Below are 26,994 nucleotides of genomic sequence, written 5' to 3'. Positions count from 1 at the left end.
CAAAACAACGCAATGAGGGCCTTGCGCATCTCTAAATTTGGGGGTAGGGAAGGTCTGAGTAGATGTGATCAAGCGGATGCGATCATATCAGGCAAATGTGTTCATCATCATAAAATAAAATAATAATAATAATAACTCCACTGTCAGCACAAGGAAAAATCCCAACCTGATAAAAGTTGAGTCGTGAAAGGAACCTGCTCGTAGTTGGATGTTCGCATGACACCCGTGGGAGCAAGCCAAAACGAAGGTGGGTTACCAGGATCGACGCAATACAAAAAAAAGAGAGAGAAAAAAAAAGAATAAAAGAGACAACTCCACTGACCAGCAAAAGTAACTTGGCTGAGGATCAAGAGTTGAAGTTGGGATTGGTACACAATCGAAGTTGGATGCTCGCATGACCCCCGTGGGAGCAAGCCAAAACGAAGGGTGTAACCATGATCAACATTCTCTATAGGATAACGTAAACCAGGACACCGCATAAAGACGCACTTCGTTGTTTTCACAAGAAGAGGTAAAACATTCTTCTCAAAACTAGAAGGGAACTTTGGGCAGAGGTTTATCTTAGATAAGAATAAAGTAGAGCATGTTGAAGAATTGTCAAAGGATAGAAGGAACTTGTAGGTTGAGAAATTATGTAGAGGTGGAGCATTCGAAGTAGCCGATCGACGCAAAAGTTAGGATAGGATTTGAGCTGAATTGTCTTAGTCGAGGATATGCTTGAGGACAAGCATATATCTAAATTTACGGGTGCAAAAAATTGTAATGAAAAAATTATAATTAATGAATGCGTATGATTGTTTTGTCCTCAACAACTTGTTAGGGTCGCTGACGACGTATGCGCTTTGCGACAATGATAATGCAATACTACGTTCTAAATGTATGCGATGATAATGATATGCGTTCGTAGTATGCGTTCGTATAGTATGCGTGTCACAAGTTTTCTTACGCTAGGACCAAGTATAATTCCAACGCAAGTTTCTCAGAGTGATCTCAGGTCGAACACGGGGATTGTTGTGATCAATGCGATACTATTGTGGTATATGCGACCGGTTAAACATAAAGAATAATGAATTGGATTTGCAGAAATGTAAAATGCGGTAAAAGTAAAGCGCGATTATAAATAAATTGTGGTGAAGTAAATTGCGGTGATAAAATAAAATGCGATAAAAGATAAATGAATAAACAATTAATTGTACAGTGAGGACTGGCTGTGAAGATGTGCAAAAATGTCTGATGAACGCGGTAATAAGTCTTGTGAAATGTGTCAAAAAGAGAATGGGTTGAGGGAAAGGACATCGCAAGTTTGTCAATCTTGCTGAGGACGCAACTAAGGTTCCGCTTTCCCTTGGCTTACACTTTTCAGTGATCGGCCGCGTTCCCATATGTCTATGGTGAAACAGAGATGAATGTGATGAATGCAAGGTTTTTTCCATCTCTGAAAATACTTCTTGCTTTAGTTAATGCATTCTTCCAACCTTCTTTCGATATGCGGAATAACATCTTCACTTATGCTCTCACAGGTAAAGATGTTGTCGAGCATGCTTTAGCTAAACTTAGCCGATTTCCTTAACGAGGATTAATTCACTTGCTTAATCCTTCCCCTTACCTTGGGATTAGTTACACATGATGAAGAAAATGGATGATGAATATATGGAGAAGAACAGAGAAATGACAATGATTACGATAATGATATTAAAATCTAAGGATAAGCATTTGTTACAGATAGTGAATGAAAGATAAGAACAAATACGGAAAGAGTGTCAATGTCTTGACACTGATCCCGATCGGAGATTATGTACTTACCGGCATGTGGTAAAAATGAAGTGGAAAGCTTCCCTCTCAGGCTTGCTTTCCAGGTAGAAGTGACCTTTTGCACAGAGCTTCTTCTTCGGAAATGGAAATAATTGCTTGCTCCAGAGACTTACCTCTCGGTCTTGTCTCGTCTGTCTCCCGGATTTCCTCTAAATTGTCTCTTCAGACCAACCTCCTTTCTTTGAATTTGAGGTAGCTATTTATAGACCTTGCCTCCTTCTGTATTAGTGGTTCCGCTCTGAAAATCTGATAATTCCTGCCATGGCTTGGTGGAAACGTTCGCTCTGCTCCACGATTGATTTGTCAGAATCGTACAACAGAAAAGCTGTACAATGTCAGAAGTCATTGCGAATGCGTCACTCTTTACATCTACGATCGATCGCCGCATGGGTGTAATTATTTTGATCTTTTATCGATTGCCGCATGCGGTGGAAATACGTTGATCGTTTGAGTCCATGATCGATCGTCGCATGCGCTGCAATTGATTTGTTCTTTTTTGTTATTGAATGATTGTCGCATGCTATGTGGATGTGTTATTCATTTTTGTCCTCGAGCGATTGTCGCATGCGGTGACCTGTTTCCTGCAAAACAAAGACTTGGACATTCCATATTTCCATCGCAATGGAGTTAGCAGGTGTGCTTACGACACTTTACAATTTTCGCGATTCTAAGCCAATTTCTATACTGTTGACGTAACTTTTCCTTCTTTTTGCCGCATAATCTAAATAAAACGGTATAAATAACTTATATTTCTACAAGTTATCACATATCATAAATACGAGATTACATTCAAACCTCAGCCTTGAATGAGCCTGTTCTTAACTCTATCTACACGCACAGTAGATAACTGTACTGATAACTATTTAGAATGAGTATGTTACCTACCTACACACACTGTAGATAGTTAACTATTACTAAACATAAACGCTTACTCTTTTGGGTTCCCTTTTGTTCCCAATGTCTTCTATGTGCACATAGCTCCCTGCTCATGGGCTCAGAAGCTAGGCCCGTCGGCCCTCTGACCATCCCATACGAGGATCCTTCCACAGGCTCAGGAACTAGACCTTTCGGTCCCCTGACCATCTCGTAAGGTTTTTCTTTCAGGCTCAAGAACTAGGTCTATTGACCCCTTGACTATCCCGATCACATAATCTCATTCTCATGCTAGATACTCATTCATAACATAAGCATATACAATTTATTCTAAAATATATGCTCTAAGACTTAAAGAAAATTACCACTCACCTTGGTAAGGATAGGAATCTTTCTCTTAGAAGTTCCTTGATCTTCCCGGGCTCCTCTTTTGAACCCTCAAAATATTAGCTCAGAACTTCTCATGGTTTGGCCGGAATCTTCGAAACATCAAGACTGGCCCAAGCTTACCCAACAGCTCGACCCTTTTGTTCTTTTCTCATTCTCTAGCCCGGTTCCTTGAAGCTTCTTCTTCGGCAGCCCTACCCTGAAAACTAGACTCTCATAGCTTTCAGGTGGTTTTAAAATCACTCCAAACACACGCGTATTCTAGGAGAAATCTTCGTCCTAAGTTGATGCTACTTTCAGACCTTCCTGTCCGACAGATCTTCTTCTCTTGGAACTTCATGACCGACGCATGGTCTTGCTACCAACGCATGCGTTCTTCATCAATGCGTATCCTCCCAATTAGCCTTCATACACTATTCTTTATGTCCTTTGAAGAGAATTTGAGTTCTCATCTGAAGTCCTTGGCCCTATTTATAGGCGTCCAAGATTTCTCTAAGGCCGACACATCCTACTTGGCTGCATGTCCAAGTGCCCTTTCCTTACACTATTAACGCAACCTTGCGTCATCGCAAATCCAATGTGACTTGCTCCCCTTTTACCAATGCATAGCCCTCAAATTTGCATGTCTTCTTGTGCATCCACCTCATTTGCTTAAGGTCTAAGATTTCTCCTCAACAAGCCACATGTCCGGATAATGACCTTGAATACGTTCATCCAACTTCATATACGTCCATCCGATTGGCGCAACACACTTATGTCTGGACACCACCCATTGGCGCATGCGTCCATTCCATGTTTATGCCCTTGCAGTGTCACCTTTCAAGCCGTTGGTGCCTAGTACATTTCCTCACATGCGACCCACTAACCTTGATTGTGGCATCTTTAATTAACACAATCCTTACCTTGTGCATCCCATTAACGCAACTTGGTCGCATATGCTTAGATGCTCACAAGGCTCCTCCTTGGCTGCATGCCCTTTATCGAATGGCTTATCTTTGCCTTATGCACTCAACTAGGATTATGACCAACCTTCTTCCACCACATACTATTTGCTCAAGTCTTGTCCTATGCACCCACATACCCTCGGATGTCCAATGCATAGCACATTGTCAACGCATAACACCAACGCATAGTATCGCCACATGACACCAACGCATAATATCGCCACATATCACCAACGCGTAGTGTTGCCGCATACCATCGACCGCATACCTTCGGTCGCATACCTTCGGCCGCATACCATTGACCACATACCTTCGACTGCATACCTTCAGTCGCATACCATCGGCCGCATACCTTCGCGTAGCATCGCCACATCCATCGCATAGCATCGACGCATCCCATCACCGCATACCATCACGTAGCATCGACGCATCCCATCGCCGCATACTATCGCGTAGCATCAACGCATTTACTACACTATCGACCTGCGTGTGCATCTCCCGTGCCTAGCGCCTATGTCCGCACAACTTGTGATTACCGCATTCTACTAACCTCCCAAGACATTGGCTGCCGTATGCTTGTCCTCTCCTCTCGGCCATACTATAGCCTCTTTCAACGTCCAAATAACCTCTCAAAGGTTCAGGCCAACGCATGGCACCACATCAACACTTAGCACAAAGCCAACGAATTGTCTAGTACTTAAGTCATTTCTGCCTTGGCTTCCGACGCATAGTTCCTTTTTGGCATTATACTTAACCAAATTTTTACTAGTTATGGCTTATTTCAAATCTACTAAACAATCCATTTAAACATTTAGAATTTTCCTCTTCTTTGACCTAGGATTTAACTTACACTTAGTTAATTCCCTTAGTCACCTGCTTAAGTAGGAAAAATGGAAATCTGGGTTTCACACATAGTATGTTCTGGGAATCCAGATTATTCGAGATCGCAAGAACAAACGGTTAGCCCTGTCTCAGGCATCGTACATTAATCAAATGTTGATCAGGTACAGGATGCAGGATTCCAATAGGGGTTTGTTACCCTTCAGGCATGGAATCATTCTGTCTAAGGATCAATGTCCTAAGACACCTCAAGAAGTTGAGGAGGTGAGACGGATTCCCTATCCTTCTGCTGTAGGAAGCTTGATGTATGCAATGTTGTGTACCAGACCCAACATTTGCTATGCAGTAGGGATTGTCAGTCGGTATCAGTCTAATCCAGGATTTGATCACTGGACGATGGTCAAGATGATCATCAAATATCTTTGGAGAACGAGGGACTACATGCTTGTGTATGGAGATAAGGATTTAATCCTTACAGGATACATAAACTCTGACTTTCAGACCGATAGAGATTCTCGCAAATCGACCTCGGGGTCAGTGTTTACTCTGAATGGAGAGGCTGTAGTCTAGCGAAGCATTAAGCAAGGATGTATCGCGAACTCCACTATGGAAGCCGAATACGTAGCCGCTTGTGAAGTAGCTAGAGGCTGTTTGGTTGAGGAAGTTCCTTTCAGATTTGGAAGTTGTTCCAAATATGGATTTGTCGATCACACTGTATTGTGATAACAGCAGGGCTGTGGCAAATTCAAAAGAGTCTCGGAGTCATCGTCGGGGTAAGCATATATAACGGAAATATCACCTGATCAGGGAGATTGTGCATCGCGGTGATGTGATAGTCACGAAGATCGCATCGGAGCATAACATTGCTGATCCCTTTACAAAGGCCCTCACGGCTAAAGTGCTCAAGGGTCACCTGGAGAGTCTGGGTCTGTGGGACATGCAGAATCTTGTCTAGGGCAAGTGGGAGATGATACTAGGGTATGCCCTAATTTATTGTATATTGTACATTTTTATATTGTATTGTACATTACTCTCCCGAGTCATTAGGACAAGTGGAAGATTGTTGGGATTGGTGTCCTAATTCTCCCAGAGTCTCGTTGTTTTGTAAAGATACACATTGTTTAATGAATAAAATATGTGTTATTTAATTTTGGCATTTACTCATATTCAATAAACAAAGCTCCTTGATTATCTTATGTGAACTCAAGCATGTATATGTGATATACAAGTGGATCATGCCTTAAGTGATAACCTAAATAGGTTTGTAGTATAAAGGTTAAGGTGGGATACCTGATCCTGGTGACACTACGGATAAGGGTCGCTTTGTAAAGGTATGCAAGTGTTGTAAACTACTACAGATGGTTGATCCTGACCATTAATGTGGAGACGTGCGAGCAGAAGTATCCTATACAAAGAGTTTGTATAAGATCTGGACCACGAGATGATTAGACTCTGTATATAACGCCATTGATACTAGAGACTTACATCTCACCTAAATGACCATAGGTGACACGACCTCAATCCTGAGTGTTTTGAGAACTCCTGCCTTTGAGAGCGATCCTTTGATTAGTATGGGTGAGAGTGGCCAGATTGCCAACTCAACATGCCTACTTTTTTTGGAGACTTGTCTGATCTAAGAGCTGGGAACTCAATCCACAAGATGGAATTCACTCATTTCCCGAAGTAGGGATAAGTAGAAAGATTGCTCCCTTAAGGACTGATTCCGGGGCTTGAACATAGTGGCCACAACTTCTCTTTGGAAGAGAAGACTCAGTCATAATAGGACTATGACTTATGTTCATTAGAGGGATCAGTGGTACTTAAGGAGATGGATGTAACTACAGGGGCATAACAGTTATTGGCCCAACTGTACTTACGAGCGATCTGTGAAGGATTGTCACACTGCTGATTGGTTAAGATGGACACATAATATATCTGTGGTAAGGAGAGATCAGTTGTCGATCTTAAGTGGAGTGTCTAGCAGTTAACGGATGGTGGATCCTGTGACTAAAGAGTTTAGTCAGTTATTCACGTACCGTTAGAGCTTCGAGCTACAAGTCCATGAGGTCCCCTTGGTAGCTCAATGGATTCAGTTGAGGATCAGTTCTTGGTGTTGATTTGAAATGTTCAAATTAACAAGAGGTATTTTGATTATATATGATATAATCGGTATGATGTATGAGATACATCTAGTGGAGGATTGATGTAAATGAGATTTACATTAAGTACCGTGGAATAGAAAAAGAACTATGGTTTGTATATTTCATGAGATGAAATATTAAAACTATAGGTTATAAATATAGTATGATAAGTTGATTATCATTTATATTTATAATAATATTAATTATTGGATAATTAATTCTTTTTCTTTTAAATAATCATATGAGTGGGTGGTTATTGAATTCATAGTAACCGTGAGTTTAAAAAGAAAGTGGTTTTCCTATTTTGAAGTAAGATGATTTACAAACATTGAAGTTTTCGTAAAAAATTTTGAGATTTCTCTCTCGGTGAAAAAAGAAACTCATGTAGTCGTTAAGTAAATACGAATTTACTAAACAACGACTGGACGAGCTAATCGATCATACGGTATTTACTAAACGATCGCATAGTTTTGCTAGACAATCGCTTGCCCTAAGTAAACGATCTGTAGTGTCTGTAGGCGACAGACCTAGCTAAACGATCGCATAGCTTTATCTAAGCGATTGGGCATTGACTTATACGATAGGTCTCCGCCATCTCCCATTTGTCCAGTCGTGTACACGATCGGTATTTCCTCTTTCGTCTGCTTCATACTAAGTCCAAACAGAACCCACCCTCTGGATTCTCACACCGAGAATACCAAGGTCGCCTTGTTGGTGGTATCAGACTCAACTGGACACCGTCGAGGTTTTCTGGAGGCCGTTTGTGCTATTACTGAGGAGTTCGTGATCGAGACGATCGTTGCGGACGAGTGCGAAGTGTTCGTGCGGTGTTGCGGTCGTGTAGATCGAGCGTTCGAGGTTGCTGATTGTTCGAGCAGTCGCGCAACGAAGCGTGGAGACGCATCTTCAAATGTGCGTAGAGTTTGCTCTGTGTTCATTTGAGTTTTTCATGCTGTAATTTCTGTAAGAATTGTATAACCGCTTGTTTGAAGTCGACTGTAAATGTTCTGCTCATTTATGATTGCGATTTGGAATTATTTTGTTTCCGCTACTCATGGAAATCTCGAATCCGATTTCCTTCCCTTCTCTTAATTAAATTTACCATTAGTGTCATGTAAAGGTTAGGTGAATTTTTTTTTTTTTTTACAAAGATATTGTAATTAAAGTGTGGGATGAGGGAATCGAACCTCAGACCACAAGGTTGATAGTATAGACATTATGTCAATTGAGCTACGCTCTTGTTAGTAGTTAGGTGATATTTTAGCATCCAAATTTTGCCAACAGTCATCATAATAAAATTTTAAACAAAGTTGTGAGTGAAAAAGCAAAAAATAAAAAACAAAAAACAAAAATAAGCAAATGCAACACGTAACGTTCTTACGAGCTAGGAGTTTTCTAATAAGATATGATATTACATTATACATGAAAAGTGACATTCTTACTTACATAGTGGAATTTTATGATATTGTTGGCACCATTCGTTCTATGAACAATGACTAATCTTTGAAGTTTTTTTTCAAAGGGAAAACAATTAAGAAAAAAAATGCAATCATAACGACTTAGAACTTCGTCTTCCAAACATAAAATTTTGTTTTATGTGATTTGAAAATTTAATCTTTTGTCATAAAATATATTAAATAATTTAATTTGGTGGAACCTTTTAAACCTAGCAAGAATGGAGAGAGAGAACGAGCCAGAGAAGAGGAGGTAGAAAAAGAGAAAACGAAGAGAGAGGAGAGGGAGAAATTATAATTATAATTTTTCCAACTCATCATGCAACATCATCTATCTTTTAAATTTTATGTTTAAATTTAATAATTTTATTAGTGGAAAGACCTTTTAAATCTATTTCTGAAAACTCGTATACTAAAATTTGAAACATTATAAATCAAATACACGTATTCTTGAAAACTCAGAAATCAAAATAGATATTTTTTTTCTAATATATAAAACACACATTACATCATTAAAGTAGAATATTCAATCCATACCTCATAACCAATTAAAGAAATGCTAAAAGGTTAGATCTTAATTCCTGAAATTCCATTAGTTACAATTTTTTATGGTATTACTTTTAACATAATAAAGTGTCCTTACTTGTTTTGTTATTGTTTAACCTTTATGATTTTGTTTACTCCAAAAATTTAATATATATGTAAATATATTTGAACTTTTAACCTCACATTCAGAGTATAAGTCTTTATATAGCTAAAAATTCCTCAAGTTACTTTCTTCTATTGTGATGTCATACATCTAAATGGAAGAGATCTTGAGAATGTAAGTATGATTAGGAAGACTAAAAAAATTTGACCATTACTAAATATACCAACAAGTTGCACCTTTTTTTCAGTAGTTCAATCATAAAAACTCAAAAGTTAAGGATACTTGGGTTAGAGCAATTCTATATTAGGTGATCTAAAAAAAAATTCTAAGAAGGATGTGAGTGAGATCAATGCATACTAGAAAATTTATGCGAAGGTAACACATGGATAACACCTGAAATGTGTTATTTTCTCCACCTTAGTTAAGATAGTTTAGATGTTTAATGAGCTTTCTATGATTATTCTGTAGCGGTTGATGCTACACGAAGGTAGATTAGGCTCTTGTGTCAAAATCAAGCATAAACGATTTATCTAAAGTCGAAAAAATCAATTGAATCATAAAAGATCGAAAATACAACTTTGTGACAAGAGCATCTCAACACTCCATTATGCTCTAAAATAGAACCCAAGAATTACAACGCTCCTAGTCGACATTGTGAGGCTCTTCAAAATATTCTCGTAGCGTCGCGACGCTATCACATCTACTAAGATTCTACTTTTTCATTTTTAGGTTATAACTTTTGGATAAGTTGGAGTAGGTCGTTTTGGGAGAATGTTAACTAGTTTTCTTTGTTGGTTTGTTTGTTTGTTTTATTCCATGTAAAATTTTAATATTTTTTTTTTATCGAACCATGGAGTTGGACAACACGGCCGGTTAGATTCTTGTTGCTATTATGGAGGTTTGTCGGGCTTAATCATGTAAACAATGTGAGATTCGAGGTTGATTATGAATGAATTTCTTGAATTATTTGTTTCTTGAATTCTTGCTTTGATTATAAACACGGTTGTTTGATTAAATTGGCTCCTTTATTGTGGTTGTATGCTCATATTGCCATGCACGATCTTAGTGATATGTAATTGTCATTGACCTCACGCTTAATGTTAGTAGCAAATATAAAACACACCTAAAATGTGCGAAAGCGGATAAACAATTCTACTTCTCTCATTCATCTTACCAAAAGAAACAAGACCCAACCAGAATCAATCAAAATAGAAACCCAATTTGATAAATTAGAAACATAAGGGTGCGTGAAATGGGAATAACCAACGAAAGACGTGTCAACAATCCAAACAATGTCGGATAGATTCCAGAAATTGACGTCCAAAATAGAAGCAGAATCGAAAATGAAAAAGAAGCAAAAATCTAAAAGAACAAGGATTTGAGGGCCCTTAATAGCTCCGCCCCTGCCTGTAAATTAATAATGACCAAAAATATGGTACCAAATACTTTGAATGTACCTTCAACCATTCACATCAACGGTCCATCAAATTTTCCAAAATTGGTCCATGCATTTTCAAAGACTTTTGACATCCAAACATCACCATCAAATCTTCATTGAAGCATCTAGCACTATCATTTCCGATAAAACTCATAACCCAATTTTTCACATGGTGTGCTAAAATACTTAAGAATATCGCTATCATTTCTTCTATATTTACATTTCTTGTCCTTCTTAGTTGTCTGTGAACACTGAACCCTAAGGATAGAACATAACTTATAAAATATTCGTCTAACCATCCTTATTTGATTAACACAACTGACATCGTTATTATGAATCAAAGATTGCTGGTAACATATTTGTTACATAGCTTTAGTGAACATTGGATCATGTTGTGGTCTTCAAGAAAAAAAATATACGTGGATGAACACAAATGGCAACACATTGCAGACATTCACAAAAGATCGCAACCAATATACTTATAATAAATTGTATTTTTTTCTTCCTTGAAATACTAAGTCGAGTCGTATTTATATATTAGAAAAAACATAAAGATATCCGATGATTCAGACATAATCTTATACAACATGTTGGGTTGATGTCAACCTACAATATTCTAGTTACAAAAAAAAAAAAAAAAAATGAAAGGGACATACCTAAACGTAGGTAGAAATCAACATTAAATAAAGTAGTACAAAAACTACAAGAAAAGAAAATCATATTGTGAGATCAAACGAGAGCCGTAATTGACAGAAAAAAATTGTAATATTTCTTGTTCAATGCACTCTTGCTCTCGTTCTAATATGATCCTGCACTCTCGCATGGTTTTGGCGGTATCACTATGTGTCATGTTATCACTACTTGTCATGTTCTCACTACTTGTCTATACAAATGAGTGAATGATCATTGTAGTACACGATCTAGAATGGAACCTTAAACTTGCTTGTAACCTTAAACTAAACTTAAACTTGCTTTTCCTCCTATCCACCTATCCTCTTCTAAAAGCTACTTGTCTAAGCCCGTAACCTTAAACTTGCTTCCTTTTCCCCCTGTCCTCTTCTAAAAACTATTTGTCTAACGGCATAAGACTTGACAAACGGCAATGGCATCATGTATGTACCAAACGACGTGTGCAAAAAATATGTGAATATAGGGAAATGACCTAAACCAAGTGAGTCTGTTGGAGATGTAAAGAGGATGAAGGAGAATAGAACAGTGACGAGGAGAAGATAACAGATAATAGAGAAATGGAAATTTTGTAAAAGTACAATGTTGGACCCACATAATCAAGAAATGGAATCAAATTCATTCCTACTTTAGGTGCAATTTGATTGTAATTAAAAATCGTGGGACACACATTCTCATTGTAGACTTCAAAGAAAAAACCTGCAACCTAATCAGGTGGGTCTTGTGGTCTTCTATTCCCATTCTCTAATTATGTATAGGGGTAGGTAATGCATCCTTATTTGTTTTGTAATTTATTATTTACAGAACTTTTAAATTTCATATCCAACTTTTAAAAACTGTACATATGCATAAATCTATATACAAATAAATTTCATAGGGTCATTTTTAAAATTTTTAAAATGAAAAAGAAAAAAAATCTGAGAACGTAAGTTTTTCATATTTTCTTAAATTTTAATAATTCTACAACATCTATAAATTCCTTTTAAGATCTAACTACCGCCCAAGTTTTTCTTTTCTCCCTCGTCTAATTTATTCCCATTCCACAGGACAAAAATGAAGCATAATACAAGCTAATATAACTGAACAATTGTGGGATTTTATATTAATCATAAAGTGAGAAATCTTATACCCATATGTTTATATAATGTTTACAAGTATCGAATGAGCAGCCATATGACAGCGATGAGAACCACAATACCAACCACAGACAGAAGCATTCCAAAGCAAGAGCAGCTCCCTTTTGTTTGCTTGTTCAATATTCCCAATCTCTTCTGCACCCTCTGCGCTCAAAAACAAAACCAAGATTTAACCACAGAATAATACAAATAATTTGAAGAAATTTAATGCTTATTCTTCTTTTATTTGATGGGAAGATTGTTATGAAATCATACATAGTCTCACGTTCATTAGAGGTCGGGAACAAGCTTGATATATATATACATACATACAATAGTTGGTATGAAGTCTTTTGGGTAAGATCTTAAAATAAAACCATGTAAGGAGCTTATAAAGTTAGATAATATCGTATCATGAAAATATGGAGTTGACAGCCCTGAATCCTTGCAAGATATTAGCTTCTTGAGGCCAAGATGGAAGGAACGTTATTAGTATTTTAAGGGCATATTAGTGATTAATTAGGGAGGTAGTTATAGTATTAGGTTATAAATAGAGGGAGATCCAAATACCTCGAACACTTGATTTATCTTGTAGTTTGGTTACCTTTATCTTTCAATATCACAAAATCTTCAAACACAAATAACTATCATGTTTCTTCAGTTGAATATTTTTTATAACAGTCGTTTCATGTTCTATGCAGCCCCAGATCAATTAATTAATTTTCCTTGTCATTATTGTAAAAGAGGCATCACTAACACGAATATTGCCACATCTAACTTCAACGAGTGATGAGTTACCTCTACATCCTAAAGATATCTATAGCCAACAATGAATAGTAGATAAGGATTTTACCGCTAATCGAGAGTCTGTAACATCGACATGTTGGTCCAAGTCATCCTGTAGAGAAAAGTACAATTAGATGACATGTATAACCAAATATAGATGACACAGAATGAACTATTACAGAATGCATAAAGCGAACAAAAAATCATACAATAAGGCAAGTATGAAGATTGAGTTCTTCGTTAACTGCTAATGCAATATGTTTTGTACTTATAATAGTCTCCTCCAGCTTTTCAAGACCTTCATCTTGCTCTGTTTCAAAATCATATTAGAGAAGACCCAAAAGGGATACAGTAATACATAATAATAGTGAAAGGAGAGTTGCCACACAAACTTGCCCTTCATGATTTGTCTTTGAAAACCAACAAGTCCTTGATTGTCTAGTCCAGCTGTCTTGCTCATTACATCTGCCGATTTCATATCTGGACCAAGCAAACTGTCCCGGTTAGCAAAGTTTGACATGTTCAACGTTGAGGCCATCTGCTTTACTTTTGATCTCATCTGAGCAAGCATGTCTTTACGTCGATTTATCTCCTTTTCAGACCTGCATACCACAAGAAATGAAAACTTGGACTTATGAATTAGAATTAGTGGTTCAAAATTATATAATAATTCAGAGAATACAATACAATTTTGGTCCCAGAATTTTGAGCTTTGTGTTTATTTGGTCCTTGAAATTTGAAAAATAGTTCTAGTGTCTTTGTTGGTGCAAGGATCAAAGTCAGAGGACATTTCTGGAAAGAACTCCACTGTCTTACTCCCTTTCCCTCCGTAACTCTCATATTATGGTTCAGTAGTGAAGAGGAGGGAGAGTGATGGCATTTGGTGTGGAGGCAACTGGGATGTAGGCAATGGGCACTCACTGGAGATGGAGAAGGAGAAGAGAGAAAGAAATCCGCATGAACTAAAACTATTAAAAGAATATGAATATAAATATAAATAAAAGCCACCACATCATTTAAGTTTGCCCGTCAAAGATGTCATGTTATTTTGAGTCACGTATAGCTATCTTCCAAATCTCAAAACCAATGTTTTGGTTTGAAGCCTTCTCAGGGATAGACATTGAGCTCATACCTCAAAACCAAAAATGAATTTTGTCCAATAATGAACTACTCACAACTAAGAACTAGCACTGAAATTAATCAGTACATATATCTTTCTCAATTATTCATTCCTCTAGAACACAGAAACTCATCTAAATCACAAGGTTAGAATTTAGATGAATAATTATTCTCGGGTTTTAATTCAATGTGAGTATATGCAAGACAGAAACAGAAACCAAACCAAAATGCTCTACCATAAGCCTAGCATTATGCAAGTAAGGATATTCCTAAATTCAATCTAAGTTATGACATACAGGGGATGCTTTACAGGAAGTTTCAACAAAAGGGACTGTAAGCCATCAACTTTAGTCCCCAAAATTGTGATCTTCCTCCGAATGGCGGAAGCATGACGTTGGGATTCTGGTCCAGTTGCAGGAAAGGAACTCCTTTCAGAAATCATGCCATTAATATCATCACCAAGCTTAGAGGCTTCATTATATTCCTTTATCCATAAATCAGAAGGTGCCATCACCAACCTGACAAGCAGAGAAGCACTAATATCAGTAAACTGAACTCTAATCTCCATTACACTAAAAAATACTCCAAAAATCAATATTCAAGGTATAAACTATGATCTCATATAAAAAAATAAAAAATTATAAAAAAATTATTTTTAAAAAAAAGGCACCTAAAAGGGTTTTTGGTAGATTTTTTCTTTATATTAGAGTATCAAAGCGACCTTACATGCCTTCAACCTCTACTACATCTTATGATATCTTTTCAGGTGACCACCTTGATTTAAACTCATTCCCTTCCAACTCTTTATTACTTACAAGTTAACGGTGATTGAATTAAAAGTTTCCAAATGACTTAATCAAATATTCAAAATTCATAATATCAACACGAGTATAGCTCAACTTGCTAAGGTGTGATCTGTTCACCGCACGGTATTGATAAACTCAAAAGAAAATTATTCCAAATTATAACAACCATCTACCACAAATTTTAAAAAAAAAAAAAAATGGGAAGAAAACACTAGGAAAGTTGACAACAACTAAACATATCACGAAACCAGATGAACAATTCTACTTCTCCCATTCATCTCACCAAAAGAAATAAAACCCAACAAGAATCAATAAAAATAAACTACAATCTGCTCAGAAAAACCCAATTTGATATATCGGAAACATAAGGGTGCGTAAAAAGGGAATAACCAACAATAATCCGATGCAATGTAGGGCAGATCGTCCAAAATCGAGGCAGAATCGAAGGCGAAAGGAAGCAAAAATCTAAAAGAACAGGGAATTTACCTATGGGAGGAGGAATTGAAGTCCACGGTGAGTTGAATTGGATCAACGTCGTATTGACCACGGCCGGAGCGGAAGTCAAATTCCCTTCGTTGACGTTGTCACCATTATTCTTTATTTTCATTAAAACCCTTAAAAGCAAGGGGGAAAAGCCATTAAAACTACGTCGTTTCCCTTTGTAGTTTTCCGTGGATTATGGATTAGTTATATGCTTTATTTTCATTTTTTAATAAAATATTTAATAAAAAAATTATATTTAATATTATCTCCAATTGGACGGCCGTGGTGGTTTGTGGAAGAAAAGGGAATACACGTTTCTAAAATCTAATTTGATTTCGACATCTTTACAGTTTTTAATTCTCGTCCACACGTCAACATTTTTATATGATGACCGTCAAAGAGTATTCTCATTATATTTTAGTAAAAATGATTTTAAAAGAAATATTAAACTACAAATTTATCTTATCATACATCTGTACGTGCTAAGGATCAAAAGGTCTTTAATCTAAGTTGAAACTATGTCCAAAAAGTCTAACATAGGTTCCTATTTGAAACTTTGATAGATTTTTGAATTTTCAATTTTGTATTTAATAAATCTTTCATATATTTGACATTTTAGAAAATAATAAATCTATTAAAATAAAATTCAATTTTTGTACATTAAACCGTCGTGACATTTTTAAGAGTAATCGTTAGAATTAGACTTCAAAAATTTTCATCTTTCACAAATAGCCATAATTAACTATTGCCATTAGATGCACCGCTAGGATCCAGTAAAACAATTGGTCCAAAAAAAAAAATACCATTTGTGAAATGTGAAAAAACTGTGCTATTTCATATACTTATATGTCTAGAGAATTGATGATAGGGAAATTCTTATAAATAAAAAAATTTAAAAAATATTTACAAATTATAGTAAAATATTCAAAATTTATTTTGTAATTTGCTATAGATTGTAAATATTTTTAAATATTTTTTATATTTTAAAAGGCCCCATTATGATATATACAAATTTCTTAATATATTTATCTCTATTGTTTTTTAAGAACAAATTACTTTTTTTAGTTCGACCTTGAATTTTCATTGATAGGGTTGTTTGATTCTACATTTTCAAATGTGCACTTTTAGCCTTTGAATTTGGAGAAATTGGATTAACATATTCATCCACTAACTCATCAGTTAATACAAACCAAGTCAAAGGGTGCAACAGATAGACAGTGAGTTTGAGCAAAGGCAGCGTATAATCATCAAATTTATAAAGGTGTTAAAATGTTCAACAATTAGTATAAGGGCTGTTTGAAAGCTTTGAATAATCAAATGTTTTCATAACACAGCTTTGTGGGGTGGGGGGAGGGGGGAAGGGGAAGGGGATGGGGATGGGGGAGTGTCAGAAATGAGCCATTTTACCCCAAATATAATTAGAGATTAGATAAACATACATCATGGGACTTTCCTCTGCAAACTAAAGGATTAAAAAGAAAAAATTGAATGTAATGCAAAATAGTACAGTTCAATTTTTCCTACTCCATCTCTTCTTCATTTTTTCTTATTTTCTTTCGAGGTTGAGCCGGGGGCGAAGGATGATGATTTAGGGTTTGAGACCGCCAGGAATATAAACAACAATCAGAATCTGAAGTCGGGATCGACGTCCATTGCCCAAGCAAACTTTGCTAGAAGAGACTTGTTGAATATCTGTAGGAGTATGTTATAAAGTGATCTTTAAAATCCATAAAAAAAAGGAGATATAAACAGTTTGATTCAAAATGTCTTGCTAGGTGCATCATGAATGCAACAAAATGGTACTTACCTTTTCGATAGGGACTTCATGACGCTTACACCATGCGACTGTGATCCGAGGATCAAGGTAGTTGATCTTTGACGTGCCCAATGCTACAGTTTTCAAATCCTCTTTAGTCTTCATATCTCGCTCTATCTTCTCAATCTTTGCATTCGTTTGGGATATCTTCTTCTCTAACCTGAAATATGAGTTCTTAAAGTTAAACACTACAAATGAAGATGTTAATGTGGCTTTTTCAAGTAAATGAGGAAGTTTACGCTTCCGGGGTCAAGTTCCTCTTTCGCTTTCCATCAGCATCTTTTAAAGGGGGCTTCCCTTTCTTTGCTCTATCTAAATCAATTTTAAGCTCTTTCACAATGTCCTGCATAACAAATGATGGATAGACTAAATGCACTAGAGCTACAAAGTGAACTGGCAGCATTATTTAACCAAGATGGACCATGAGAAAAATATGGTTATTACCCTGAGCTCAGAGATCTTTTCATTCAATCTCGTCATTTGCGCCCCATGTGATTTTGAAACAGTCCGCTGGTGATTACAAATAATTGCAACCTGTAGTTCATAGAAAAATTGGCCAATGTCAAATGGCATGAAATTAGACTAGTAAAACCCTAAAGAGGAGCGAATTTACCTCCTTGTTTGCATGCTGGTATGTGGCAATCTTTTCTACAACGTCTCCATCTTTGGTTCCTCTATTCAACTGTCATGGATAACGTCATAATCTTATTAAAAATCTAAATTAAATAAAAGGAGAAAAAAGGAAAATCACAAAAGTAAACAGATTGACTCGAATAATAAGCAGAATGATTTCTATGAACTTAACCTAGATCAACTAGACCCAAGTCCCCATCCGTTAAAATTCCATGCAAGTCAACCATTAAAATGCCCTTCTTCATCCAATGGAGTGTGTTTATAAAAACTTCGATCAGGACAATGATTTTACCACCTAGGAGAGCAAACATCTAAAATTTGATGCCTCATGGACAACTTTGACATCATCATTATGCTGTAGAAGTATCAAATAAATGGTTCGTGAGAGCAAGATATAAAACACAAATGACTTTCCACTGTCAGAACCTAACCTATGATGAAGTAGATGAATGCTTAAAAGTTTGTGATGGAAAAGATTTAAGGAAAACCAAATGATCCCAATTGCAATAGTCCATAGAACTTCAGGGGCATTTGGTTGCAGTCATCGGAATAGGAAGCTTGAGAGTTGAGACTTACGAGTTATAAAACAAGGATATCAGAGTTCTTTTTTTTAAAACATTGAGGATGATGAAAGGATATACAAAGGTATACAAAAATAAATAAATAAATAAAAACAACCACACACCCAATTGCAGAAAGGGATCCCAATCCAAAAGAGTAAAGCTATGACCCGATTGGTAATCATTTGGTTTTTTTGTTTTTGTTATTGAAAATTAAGCTTATATTATCCACATTTCTTACCATGATTTGCATCTTTCTTGAGTATAATGGTTTAATTCTTAGCCAAATTTCAAAAACAAAAACATCCTTTTGAAAGCTACTTTTTTTAGTTCTCAAAATTTGACTTGGTTTTTTAAACCAGAGTGAAAAGTAGATAATAAAGAAAGAAATTGGGAGGTGGAAGTAATGTTTATAGGGCTTAATTTTCAAAAACAAAAACAAAAAACAAAATGGTTACCAAATGGGGCCTAAATTATCTCCGTTTAGCCCTACGCCAAATTATCTGAGTTTGGATGGTAGAGGGATAAAGTGAAAGTAGTATTTGGTACATGAGAATAAGATTATTTTGATTTGCTAGGATGGAAAGCCTGGGAACAAGATTAGGGTAATCTCATATTTGGATTACAAGGAATGGGATTGTGAAACCGCACTCTGTAGACCCATGTCTAAGAATCAAACATCCTGCTAGAGTTATTTTGAAAAGGATAACGTTGTTTACTCTCGTAGATTACAACAAATTTTGAACTCACAATCAGTTCCCTGCAACAAATTAAGGGTAGATGAAAAACTGATGCTCCAAATATATTTTACCATGTCATCAAGTGTGATTGAAGCATTATATGTACGGAACACTTTTGCAGTGAGGCCAGGCATGAGATCCTTCAGATGCGCATTCAATTTACTCGTATCCAACTTGTCGAACAGATCATCGGTTCCACTTTTTCCTGAAGCAGGTAAAAACATGATACTCTACAGCCTCAGTCAAGACACTGACGCATCGTTGTATTTAAATAAAATTATTTATATAAAAAAAAGGATAAAGAAAAAAATAAACGAACAAACAGATAAACAAGCTCACCACTTTGGAATTGTGTGATTGCTTTGAAAACAGGGAGCTCAACCTCAACAGTATTTTCATACTTGATTGAATCTTTACCGAGGAAGTTGAACTGAAATAAAGAATCAAGCCGTCATCTCTTGTGGGCATTAAAAACAAGACATCTCTCAACTTTCAAGCTCCTATTTCAATAAGCTTAAAGATATTTACCTCCAGAAGATTCGGAGGTACCACTTTAACATTCTCTACTTTCAGTGTACAGCAGCCAACTGTATCAGCTTCATCGTCATCCTGCAGCAGGGATCAACAACATTTTAACTCTTCCAGATCAAAATGGTGGAAAATATAAAATATGGCATGCATGGGAAACATAAATAGGCTAAGATGACATTACTTTCTCATTCCCAGCCCTAAGAGCCAGTTTATCAATGAGATAAGTAGCAACTGCAATTTGCCTTCGTGTAGAGTCTTTGCTTGTAAAATCCTTTGTATATGCATTCCTTATGTTTTTTATGTAGTCCTACACAAAACAGCAATGGTTCAACAGACATGATGATTCCATACTACAACTTCAACAAAGAATTGTAAAATTATAATGAATGGCACACCTTGAGCATCCTTGCTTTCTCGTATTTCTCTTTGTCACTCTGGCCTTTCAGTGAACTACTAGCAGCCAGAAACACATACTTGAATTCTTTTTGATTTATTGGATCATTCCAGAAAGCCAACCATGTCACCGTATTGTCATGTCTCACTTCCTTCCACCTGTCAAAGAACCCAGTATTTAATGAAAAATTGAAAATGATAAAACTGAGAAATTCTGAAACAGTTTAGGTATGTATCTCATGAATTTTTAGACGCACATAGCCCCTTATTTTGCAATATTTCTAATGCAACTTATTTATGGTGGTGTAAAGAAGAATCAAACCTTTCACCAGGTATAGGACACTCAGGGATTGGAGCACCTTTTCCAATATTAATTGTAATGTCACTGGGGTGAATGCGCCTTTTCAATTTCCCCATCTGAAAAGAAAACCAAACTTTAAAAGCTGAATAAAGTAACAAATCTCCAAATAAGGGTAAACTATGGACATCCAAATACCAAAACATATACTCATCTCTCCAAGGAGTACCTTGAAGAATTACCCGATTTGTGTCATAAATGCTAGTAAATATGTAACTTACTAAATCCTAAATATGGTACCTTTGGATGTTCTCCACGGCCTCGGAACAGTCCAGGCGGTTCAACTCTAAAGTTTCCAACCTGAGATCCATATTAAGAACAAAAAACTGTGTAAATGCTCTACCGGAATGATTCAATGGATAAGATTGCAGAAACCGATTGCTAAGATGAACTTATAAAGTACATAGTAGCAATAGCAACTAGCGCATGAACTTAGTAATTTAGTATGAAGCAGACAAGTGTAAACAAGTATCTATCATATGACGATCTGCAGTGTAATTAATCAAGCATTACCACCAGTCAACACCCCTCTAAGCTGGTACTTACTGTGAAAATACTCTTATTGCTTGCATCCAAGTAGAATATCACCAAGCTTTTGAATTTTCAAAACTATGACAACTTTCTTGACACTAGAACTGCCCAATTTTCTCGTTTGGTTTTGAATACAGCAAACATAAAACGATTTCTCTCACTTCAAAACAAACTACTTGAAATTTAAAACGAACAAATAAATAAATAATCCCCTAGTGTGTTCAATTGCATGGTTCGATGGTTGATTTCAATACTCCTATGACCATGAATGGCATGTGAAATTAACCAAAAAAGAAAAGACTGTATGACCTTAAGTTGTGGCCAACTGCTGATTAGTGATTACCGTAGAATGCAACAAGTCTATTACAGTATCCCTAGTTGAGCAACATTCATTCAGTGAGTGCTCTAACATTGACTACACTGGACAATCATTGCAAGGGAAGGTAATCAAAGTAAATAAAGAATATGCTCAAGACTATATTCTTCCAAAGAGCAAGTAGAAAAAGGTAAATGAGAATAACCTTCTCCTTAACACCATCAAGAATAGCCCACATGTACTTCTCCTCTTGTTTCAGTTTCTCCTCCTTTAGAGCTTTCTTCTCCTGGACAAGCAAATTCCAGAGATGTGAAACCAGAATTAATGAAATTGAATGCCTGAAAAGGGCCTGAAGCTCATAGTTGGCTTCATACAAGGTTGCAGATTAATCAATTAAAGATGACTAGTTCAACAATATACATCAAATTCACCCTTAATTAGAAAAAAAAAAAAAAAAACAAAACAAATTAACTTGAAATCGAGTATCGAGTAGAAGTAACTATTATGGTTAGACATTTAGTGGCCGCCAAAAATAAAGCATCTTGAATGATAAATAGTTCATATTTCCTTGTATCAAAAACGAATAGCTCACATTGAGAAATGGAGCAAAAGCACCTTGAAATACACCTTGGCAACATACCCATATAACCAAGGCATGAAAAGAAAACCTAAAAATTGAACTTAAAGTAAAACCTCTAGAAAAATATATGAACAAAAAAACAAATTATGGATTTTTGGGAAACCTAAGAATAAACCATCAAAAAAGAAGTTTGTAACATTTAGAAATGAAACCAGACATTCCTTTTCACTGAAAACATCCTTATTACTTCTTAGGATTTGATAATGAAAAAGTAGATCGAGACCCAAGAAAGATGCCAAAATTTGGAACTATGTTTCCATTAAACTTGTAAAGATGAAAAGATATAATAAACAACTAGGAAGATTGAAACATCATGGACTTACTTCTGTAGTCATCTGTTTCTTCTTCTCCTTTTCCTTCTGATACCAGTCATATATTGGGGTGAAATCACAATCATCCAAATTTTGAATGACATGGTTTTTCCCAAGTAATTTGCGCCAGTCATTCCAGAAATTTTCTTTGAATTTTGGTTTTAGCATATATTCTGTATCCTTCATCACAGCAAACATAGTTGCAACCTGATAACAACAAATTTTCATATCAACCATATTTACCACAATGCGATGGTAAAGATGAACTGTGTATGACATAAATTACATACAAATATATTATGATGATAATAATAATAATAATAATAATAAAGAAAATGGAAGAAACATGTTGTGCATGCAACACGTCAAGTGGAGGGGTACCTCCTCTTGTTCCGGAGTCAAATCAACAGGCTTCCCTTTATAAAGTATCTTCACCCCGTGAGTCTGGTATGGAGGTGGGAAAATGACACCATTGTGAACCAAGGTGGTCCATTTTTTCTGTCCATCACCGGCACTAGGCAGCAACTTTGTGGACTTAACATATTTAGATTTCTTGACTGGCTTTTTGGACTTTTTGAATGTTTTCTTGATTGATGAAGAAACAACTTTTGATACTGTTTGCTTAGAGCTTGATGACTTATTCACTGGTGCAGACATCTTCTTCATTCTCTGTGATATAGGAATATCGTCGTCCTCGTCATCTACTTCTTGTTTTGCTTTCAATGATACTAGCTTGCTACTCAAAGGAGTAGATGAATCTGAAAGCTTTGGCTTTTTTGTTGAAATTTGGGAAGGGGTATGGGAATCTGCATTAGGAAGAGGTCTCTTGCTGGAAAGAACAGCAGGCTTTTGCAGCTTATCCCTTGAGGTCGAACCATTCTGATGTACTCTTGGAACCAATGGTTTCTTCTCATCGAAACCATGTTGTTTACTACCCAACACCCCTGAACCAGATTTCATTTGAAATTTTGATGACAAAGGAATTTCATCATCAGAATCTCCTGATGATTTTTTTACTTTGTTCTTTGGTACGGTTGGTACAAGACCTTTATTAGGCTGGCTGGAGTTCCCTTTTAATCTAATACTCAATGGTTTATCGTCTTCAGAGTCACTATTCTCTTGAGTAAGAATTATAGAAACATTCTCCTTTTTCACAGCAGTGTTTACCAAAGGTTTCGACCGGCTATCCATAGAATCTGAAACTTTTAAAGATGTGCCTAGTGGTTTAACAGGTGGTTCCCGGATAGGAGACTTGGATGCTTTCTGACTTCCTATTTCGGATCTCATGGGTGATGTCTTCGGCAATGAAGTCATCCTTTTTTTATTATTAGAGCTTTGGCCATTGGTTGAACATATATCAGAACCCTGCCTCCCCGATAACTTATTCAATCTCTGAGATTGTGAATGCTTAATTTCCGAATCTAACTGATTTTGCCTAGATGCACTACTCCTTTTAAAAACTATCGGCATGTTGTCCTCATCGTCATCGTCATCAAACATTGGAGCTTTTCCAAAAGTCTCAACAGCCATTGCGCAGCTATGTACAGAGAACCAGAAATTATTTTACATCAGTCTCTTGGAAGATGAAGAAGACAGACAAGTTCAGTTTCTGCACCAATAATACCCTTTGCGTAAACACTTAACCTAACAATTACACTCAAAACGTTCGTTGGAAAATACCCCATTCATTGGAGAATTTATAAAAAGTACAGGGCAAAAGGGTAAATACTTCGGTCTCAGAAATCTAACCAAAGGGTGTTCATTACTTAAACTAAATCATTGAAAAGAGCCTCTAAGAAAGCAAAGTTAAACCTAGAACATTAGATAAGCTAATCCAAGCAAGCAGAGAATTACAGACTACAAAAATTGAATAAAAAAGCAACTAAATCACTTCAGAAAGGGCCGAAATTACAAGGGTAGGTTTCGAATGCAAGAAGAGAAGCAAAAGGGAATCGAACTACACGGTTCATTGAGCTGAAGCAGAGTGAGATTGGGGGAAATCTGAAGCTTAAGAACAAGAGTTAGAGAGAGTACCTGAGGTGAAGAGGGTGGCCGGTGTGAGGTTCGGAGCAACCTCAGTCGCTTGTTAATGGAAGCAATTGAAGAGAGAGAGGGAGAGAGAGCGAGTGCGAGGGAGAGGTCGAAGGAAACCTAAAAAAATGTTTGTCGTGAATCGGAAAAGGAGAAGGAGATGGTTTATTTGTTTGCACAGAAAAATAAAAACCAAAAAAGAAAGCAAAGAGGGTCTTCCACCCAACAGATTTGTGGTTCTTTTTATGCAATTTCATCTTCCTATTTTATTTTCTACACCTTCTTTCTTCTTCATCTAAACTAAATCAATTTTCTCCCTTTTTTTTTGTTAATTTTTTTTATTTTTTTAAATACAAATAAGGGATTTGAACCATGGACCTCTTGGTACTTGTTACATACGTACATATGATTTGTATTATTTATATGAAAAAATTTCACATAGAAAAAATGTCAAACTATTTATAGATATAGTAAAAAAAAAACACTTCTCTGAGTGTCTATCTATTAGCGCCTATCAGTAGTAGACTTCTATAAGTTTCTATCACTAATAAATATTGATAGACTTCTATCATCGTCTATTAGTAATAGATTTTATCAAATTTTATCATTGCAAGACATTGATAGACTTTTATCGAACTCTATTAAATAAAATTAAATTTTGTTATTTTGTATAAATAGTTTCTCTTATTTTTCTATTTTTAAAAATCCCCATATTATATTATTATTAAATCTTTTATTTATTTCATTTATTTTATTTTATTTTATCTCACACTAGCTCGCATGAAATCAAGAAGAGTTTATAAATTACTAAACAAATAATGTACTATCCCGTTTGGTAATTATTTCGAGTTAAGTTTATAAACACTACTTCCATCCACTCAATTTTTTTCTTTATTATCACTTTTTACAAATTTTTTAAAAAGCAAAGTCAATTTTTGAAAATTAAAAAAATAGTTTTTAAAATTTGTTTTTGTTTTTGAAAATTGGTTAAGAATTCAACTATTGTATTTGAAAGATGCAAATCATTGTAAAAATTGAGAAAAAATAAGCTTATTCAAAAAGTCAAAAACAAAATGATTATAAAATAACACTGTAATTACACTAATTTGTTAGAAGTTAGAGAAGATAGAGCCTTTGAAATCCCTAATCAATTGAAGAATTATAATTAAATATAAAAGACTTGAAAAATAAAATGATAAGAAATTTCGTATTCAAGTATTATATATATCTATACAATCTATTTTAGTTTATTTTATTTTACACTAACTCCCATGAAATTGAGAAGGGTTTATAAATTATATACAAAACTGTAATTACTCGAATTTGTTAGAAGGAAAAAGATAAAGCTTTTGAAATCCCTAATCAATTGAAGAATTATAATTAAATATAAAGTACTTTTGAGAAATAAAAAGATAACAAAATTTGTGTTCGAAATTCAGATATTATCTATATCTATTTTATTTGTTTTTTTCTCCAAACAAAAAAGATAAGTGTATGGATCTTTTGAAATCCCTAATTCACCGAAAAATTATAATTAAATATAAAACTTTTGAAAAATAAAAAAGGACGATAAAATGCGTATTCAACCGAGAATTATAATTAAATTTAAAACTTTTGCAAAATAAAAGGATGATAAAATGCGTATTCAACCGTTTTAAGTTTCATACATTTATCAATGTAACGGCGCATTTAAATTCTATTTATTCCATTTTCATAAATTTTCGAACATTAATATCCTTATTCTTAAACTTTCAAAAAAAAATTAAAATTCTTATCAATAGTTTTTAACCGTTTTTTTAATTTTAAAAAATACTCTTATATTTTCAAATTTTCATTAATTTTCTTAAACTTTTAAAAAAATTTAAAATACTCTTACCATTATATATGGACGGAAACGGTTAACACCTTGTTTTAAAATATTGTTGAATTTTTTATACCCTTAATCTTTGAAAAAAAGTTAAAAAAATGCTTGTGGTGTTAGTATATAGACTAATACCATTTGTCTATACCACCCTTATCTCGCTTGTAGCAATGAAGACTTTAATGATAATTGCAGTTTAAATTAGTTTATTTGGTTAAAAAAACTTTCTCATGATTGAATGTGACATTTCTCTGATAGCACTTTTTGTATTTGCAATTTATTGTTTTCTTGAGTTTTAAGTGAATATTTTAATTTTTTAACTTTGTGAGATTTTTTACTTCTCACTTCCACGTTAATTGAGATAATTAAGGGGGAGTCCCTTCAATTTGAAATTCAAATTTAAAACAAATATGGATATATATATATATATATATAACATATAATCTATGTAATGGAAACAAATTTCCTTTGTAACCTTGGGCTTCTTGCGCTTCTATACAACAGTTGGTGGGTTAGCTTTCCCCTTTCCACCTCTCTTCTTCTTCCACTTTTTGATGTCAGAAGAAGAAGACATAGGCTTAGTTCTATAGATCGAACCTCTGTAGAACTTCTTAGAGGATGAACAACATTTGTCTCACCCTTTTGTTCTTTGGTTTTCATCAAATACTAGAAAGTTTGTAGCTCATTGAGCAAAGTGGTTAGATTTTAGTCAATCCTATTCATAACAACATTCTATATA

At 35.3% G+C, this 26,994-nt stretch overlaps 2 protein-coding genes across 7 annotated transcripts; both read right to left on the bottom strand.

The window, feature by feature from the left end:
* Positions 1-12,301: 12,301 nt before the first annotated feature.
* On the bottom strand, positions 12,302-15,712 carry LOC120089823 (syntaxin-52-like). 4 transcript variants are annotated; one of them, XM_039047224.2, is made up of 6 exons: positions 15,538-15,712; positions 14,542-14,763; positions 13,523-13,728; positions 13,336-13,436; positions 13,194-13,238; positions 12,302-12,505 (listed from the first exon to the last, which is right to left on the bottom strand). In XM_039047224.2, exons 2-6 carry the CDS (start codon positions 14,754-14,756, stop codon positions 12,374-12,376), a joined length of 699 nt encoding a protein of 232 aa, XP_038903152.2. In that variant the 5' UTR covers positions 14,757-14,763; positions 15,538-15,712; the 3' UTR covers positions 12,302-12,373. The 4 variants fall into 4 exon arrangements, with proteins under 4 accessions (XP_038903152.2, XP_090162955.1, XP_038903156.2 ...); XM_090306829.1 differs by having other exon boundaries at positions 14,542-14,758; positions 15,536-15,676; XM_039047228.2 differs by having other exon boundaries at positions 15,446-15,546.
* Positions 15,713-16,756: 1,044 nt separating this feature from the next.
* On the bottom strand, positions 16,757-24,671 carry LOC120090981 (DNA topoisomerase 1 alpha-like). 3 transcript variants are annotated; one of them, XR_016524533.1, is made up of 17 exons: positions 24,398-24,671; positions 22,745-23,972; positions 22,376-22,570; positions 21,618-21,698; positions 20,806-20,865; positions 20,530-20,624; positions 20,210-20,366; positions 19,996-20,121; positions 19,812-19,892; positions 19,623-19,713; positions 19,355-19,488; positions 18,156-18,338; positions 17,964-18,032; positions 17,795-17,884; positions 17,590-17,693; positions 17,342-17,510; positions 16,757-17,226 (listed from the first exon to the last, which is right to left on the bottom strand). XR_016524533.1 is itself a non-coding variant. In XM_039048728.2 (16 exons), the coding sequence occupies exons 2-16, from the start codon at positions 23,891-23,893 to the stop codon at positions 17,158-17,160; spliced, it is 2,670 nt and encodes an 889-aa protein (XP_038904656.2). In that variant the 5' UTR covers positions 23,894-23,972; positions 24,398-24,671; the 3' UTR covers positions 16,757-17,157. The 3 variants fall into 3 exon arrangements, 2 of the variants coding, with proteins under 2 accessions (XP_038904656.2, XP_038904657.2); XM_039048728.2 differs by lacking the exon at positions 18,156-18,338; XM_039048729.2 differs by lacking the exon at positions 18,156-18,338 and having other exon boundaries at positions 22,745-23,900; positions 24,398-24,643.
* Positions 24,672-26,994: the final 2,323 nt, after the last annotated feature.

Source organism: Benincasa hispida, chromosome 11, assembly GCF_027475165.1.
Source record: "Benincasa hispida cultivar pf3 chromosome 11, pf3_genome.v1.1, whole genome shotgun sequence".
Taxonomy (NCBI): domain Eukaryota; kingdom Viridiplantae; phylum Streptophyta; class Magnoliopsida; order Cucurbitales; family Cucurbitaceae; genus Benincasa; species Benincasa hispida.
Note: the sequence above shows the minus strand (reverse complement) of the source record. Positions and strands in the feature narration are given on the sequence as shown.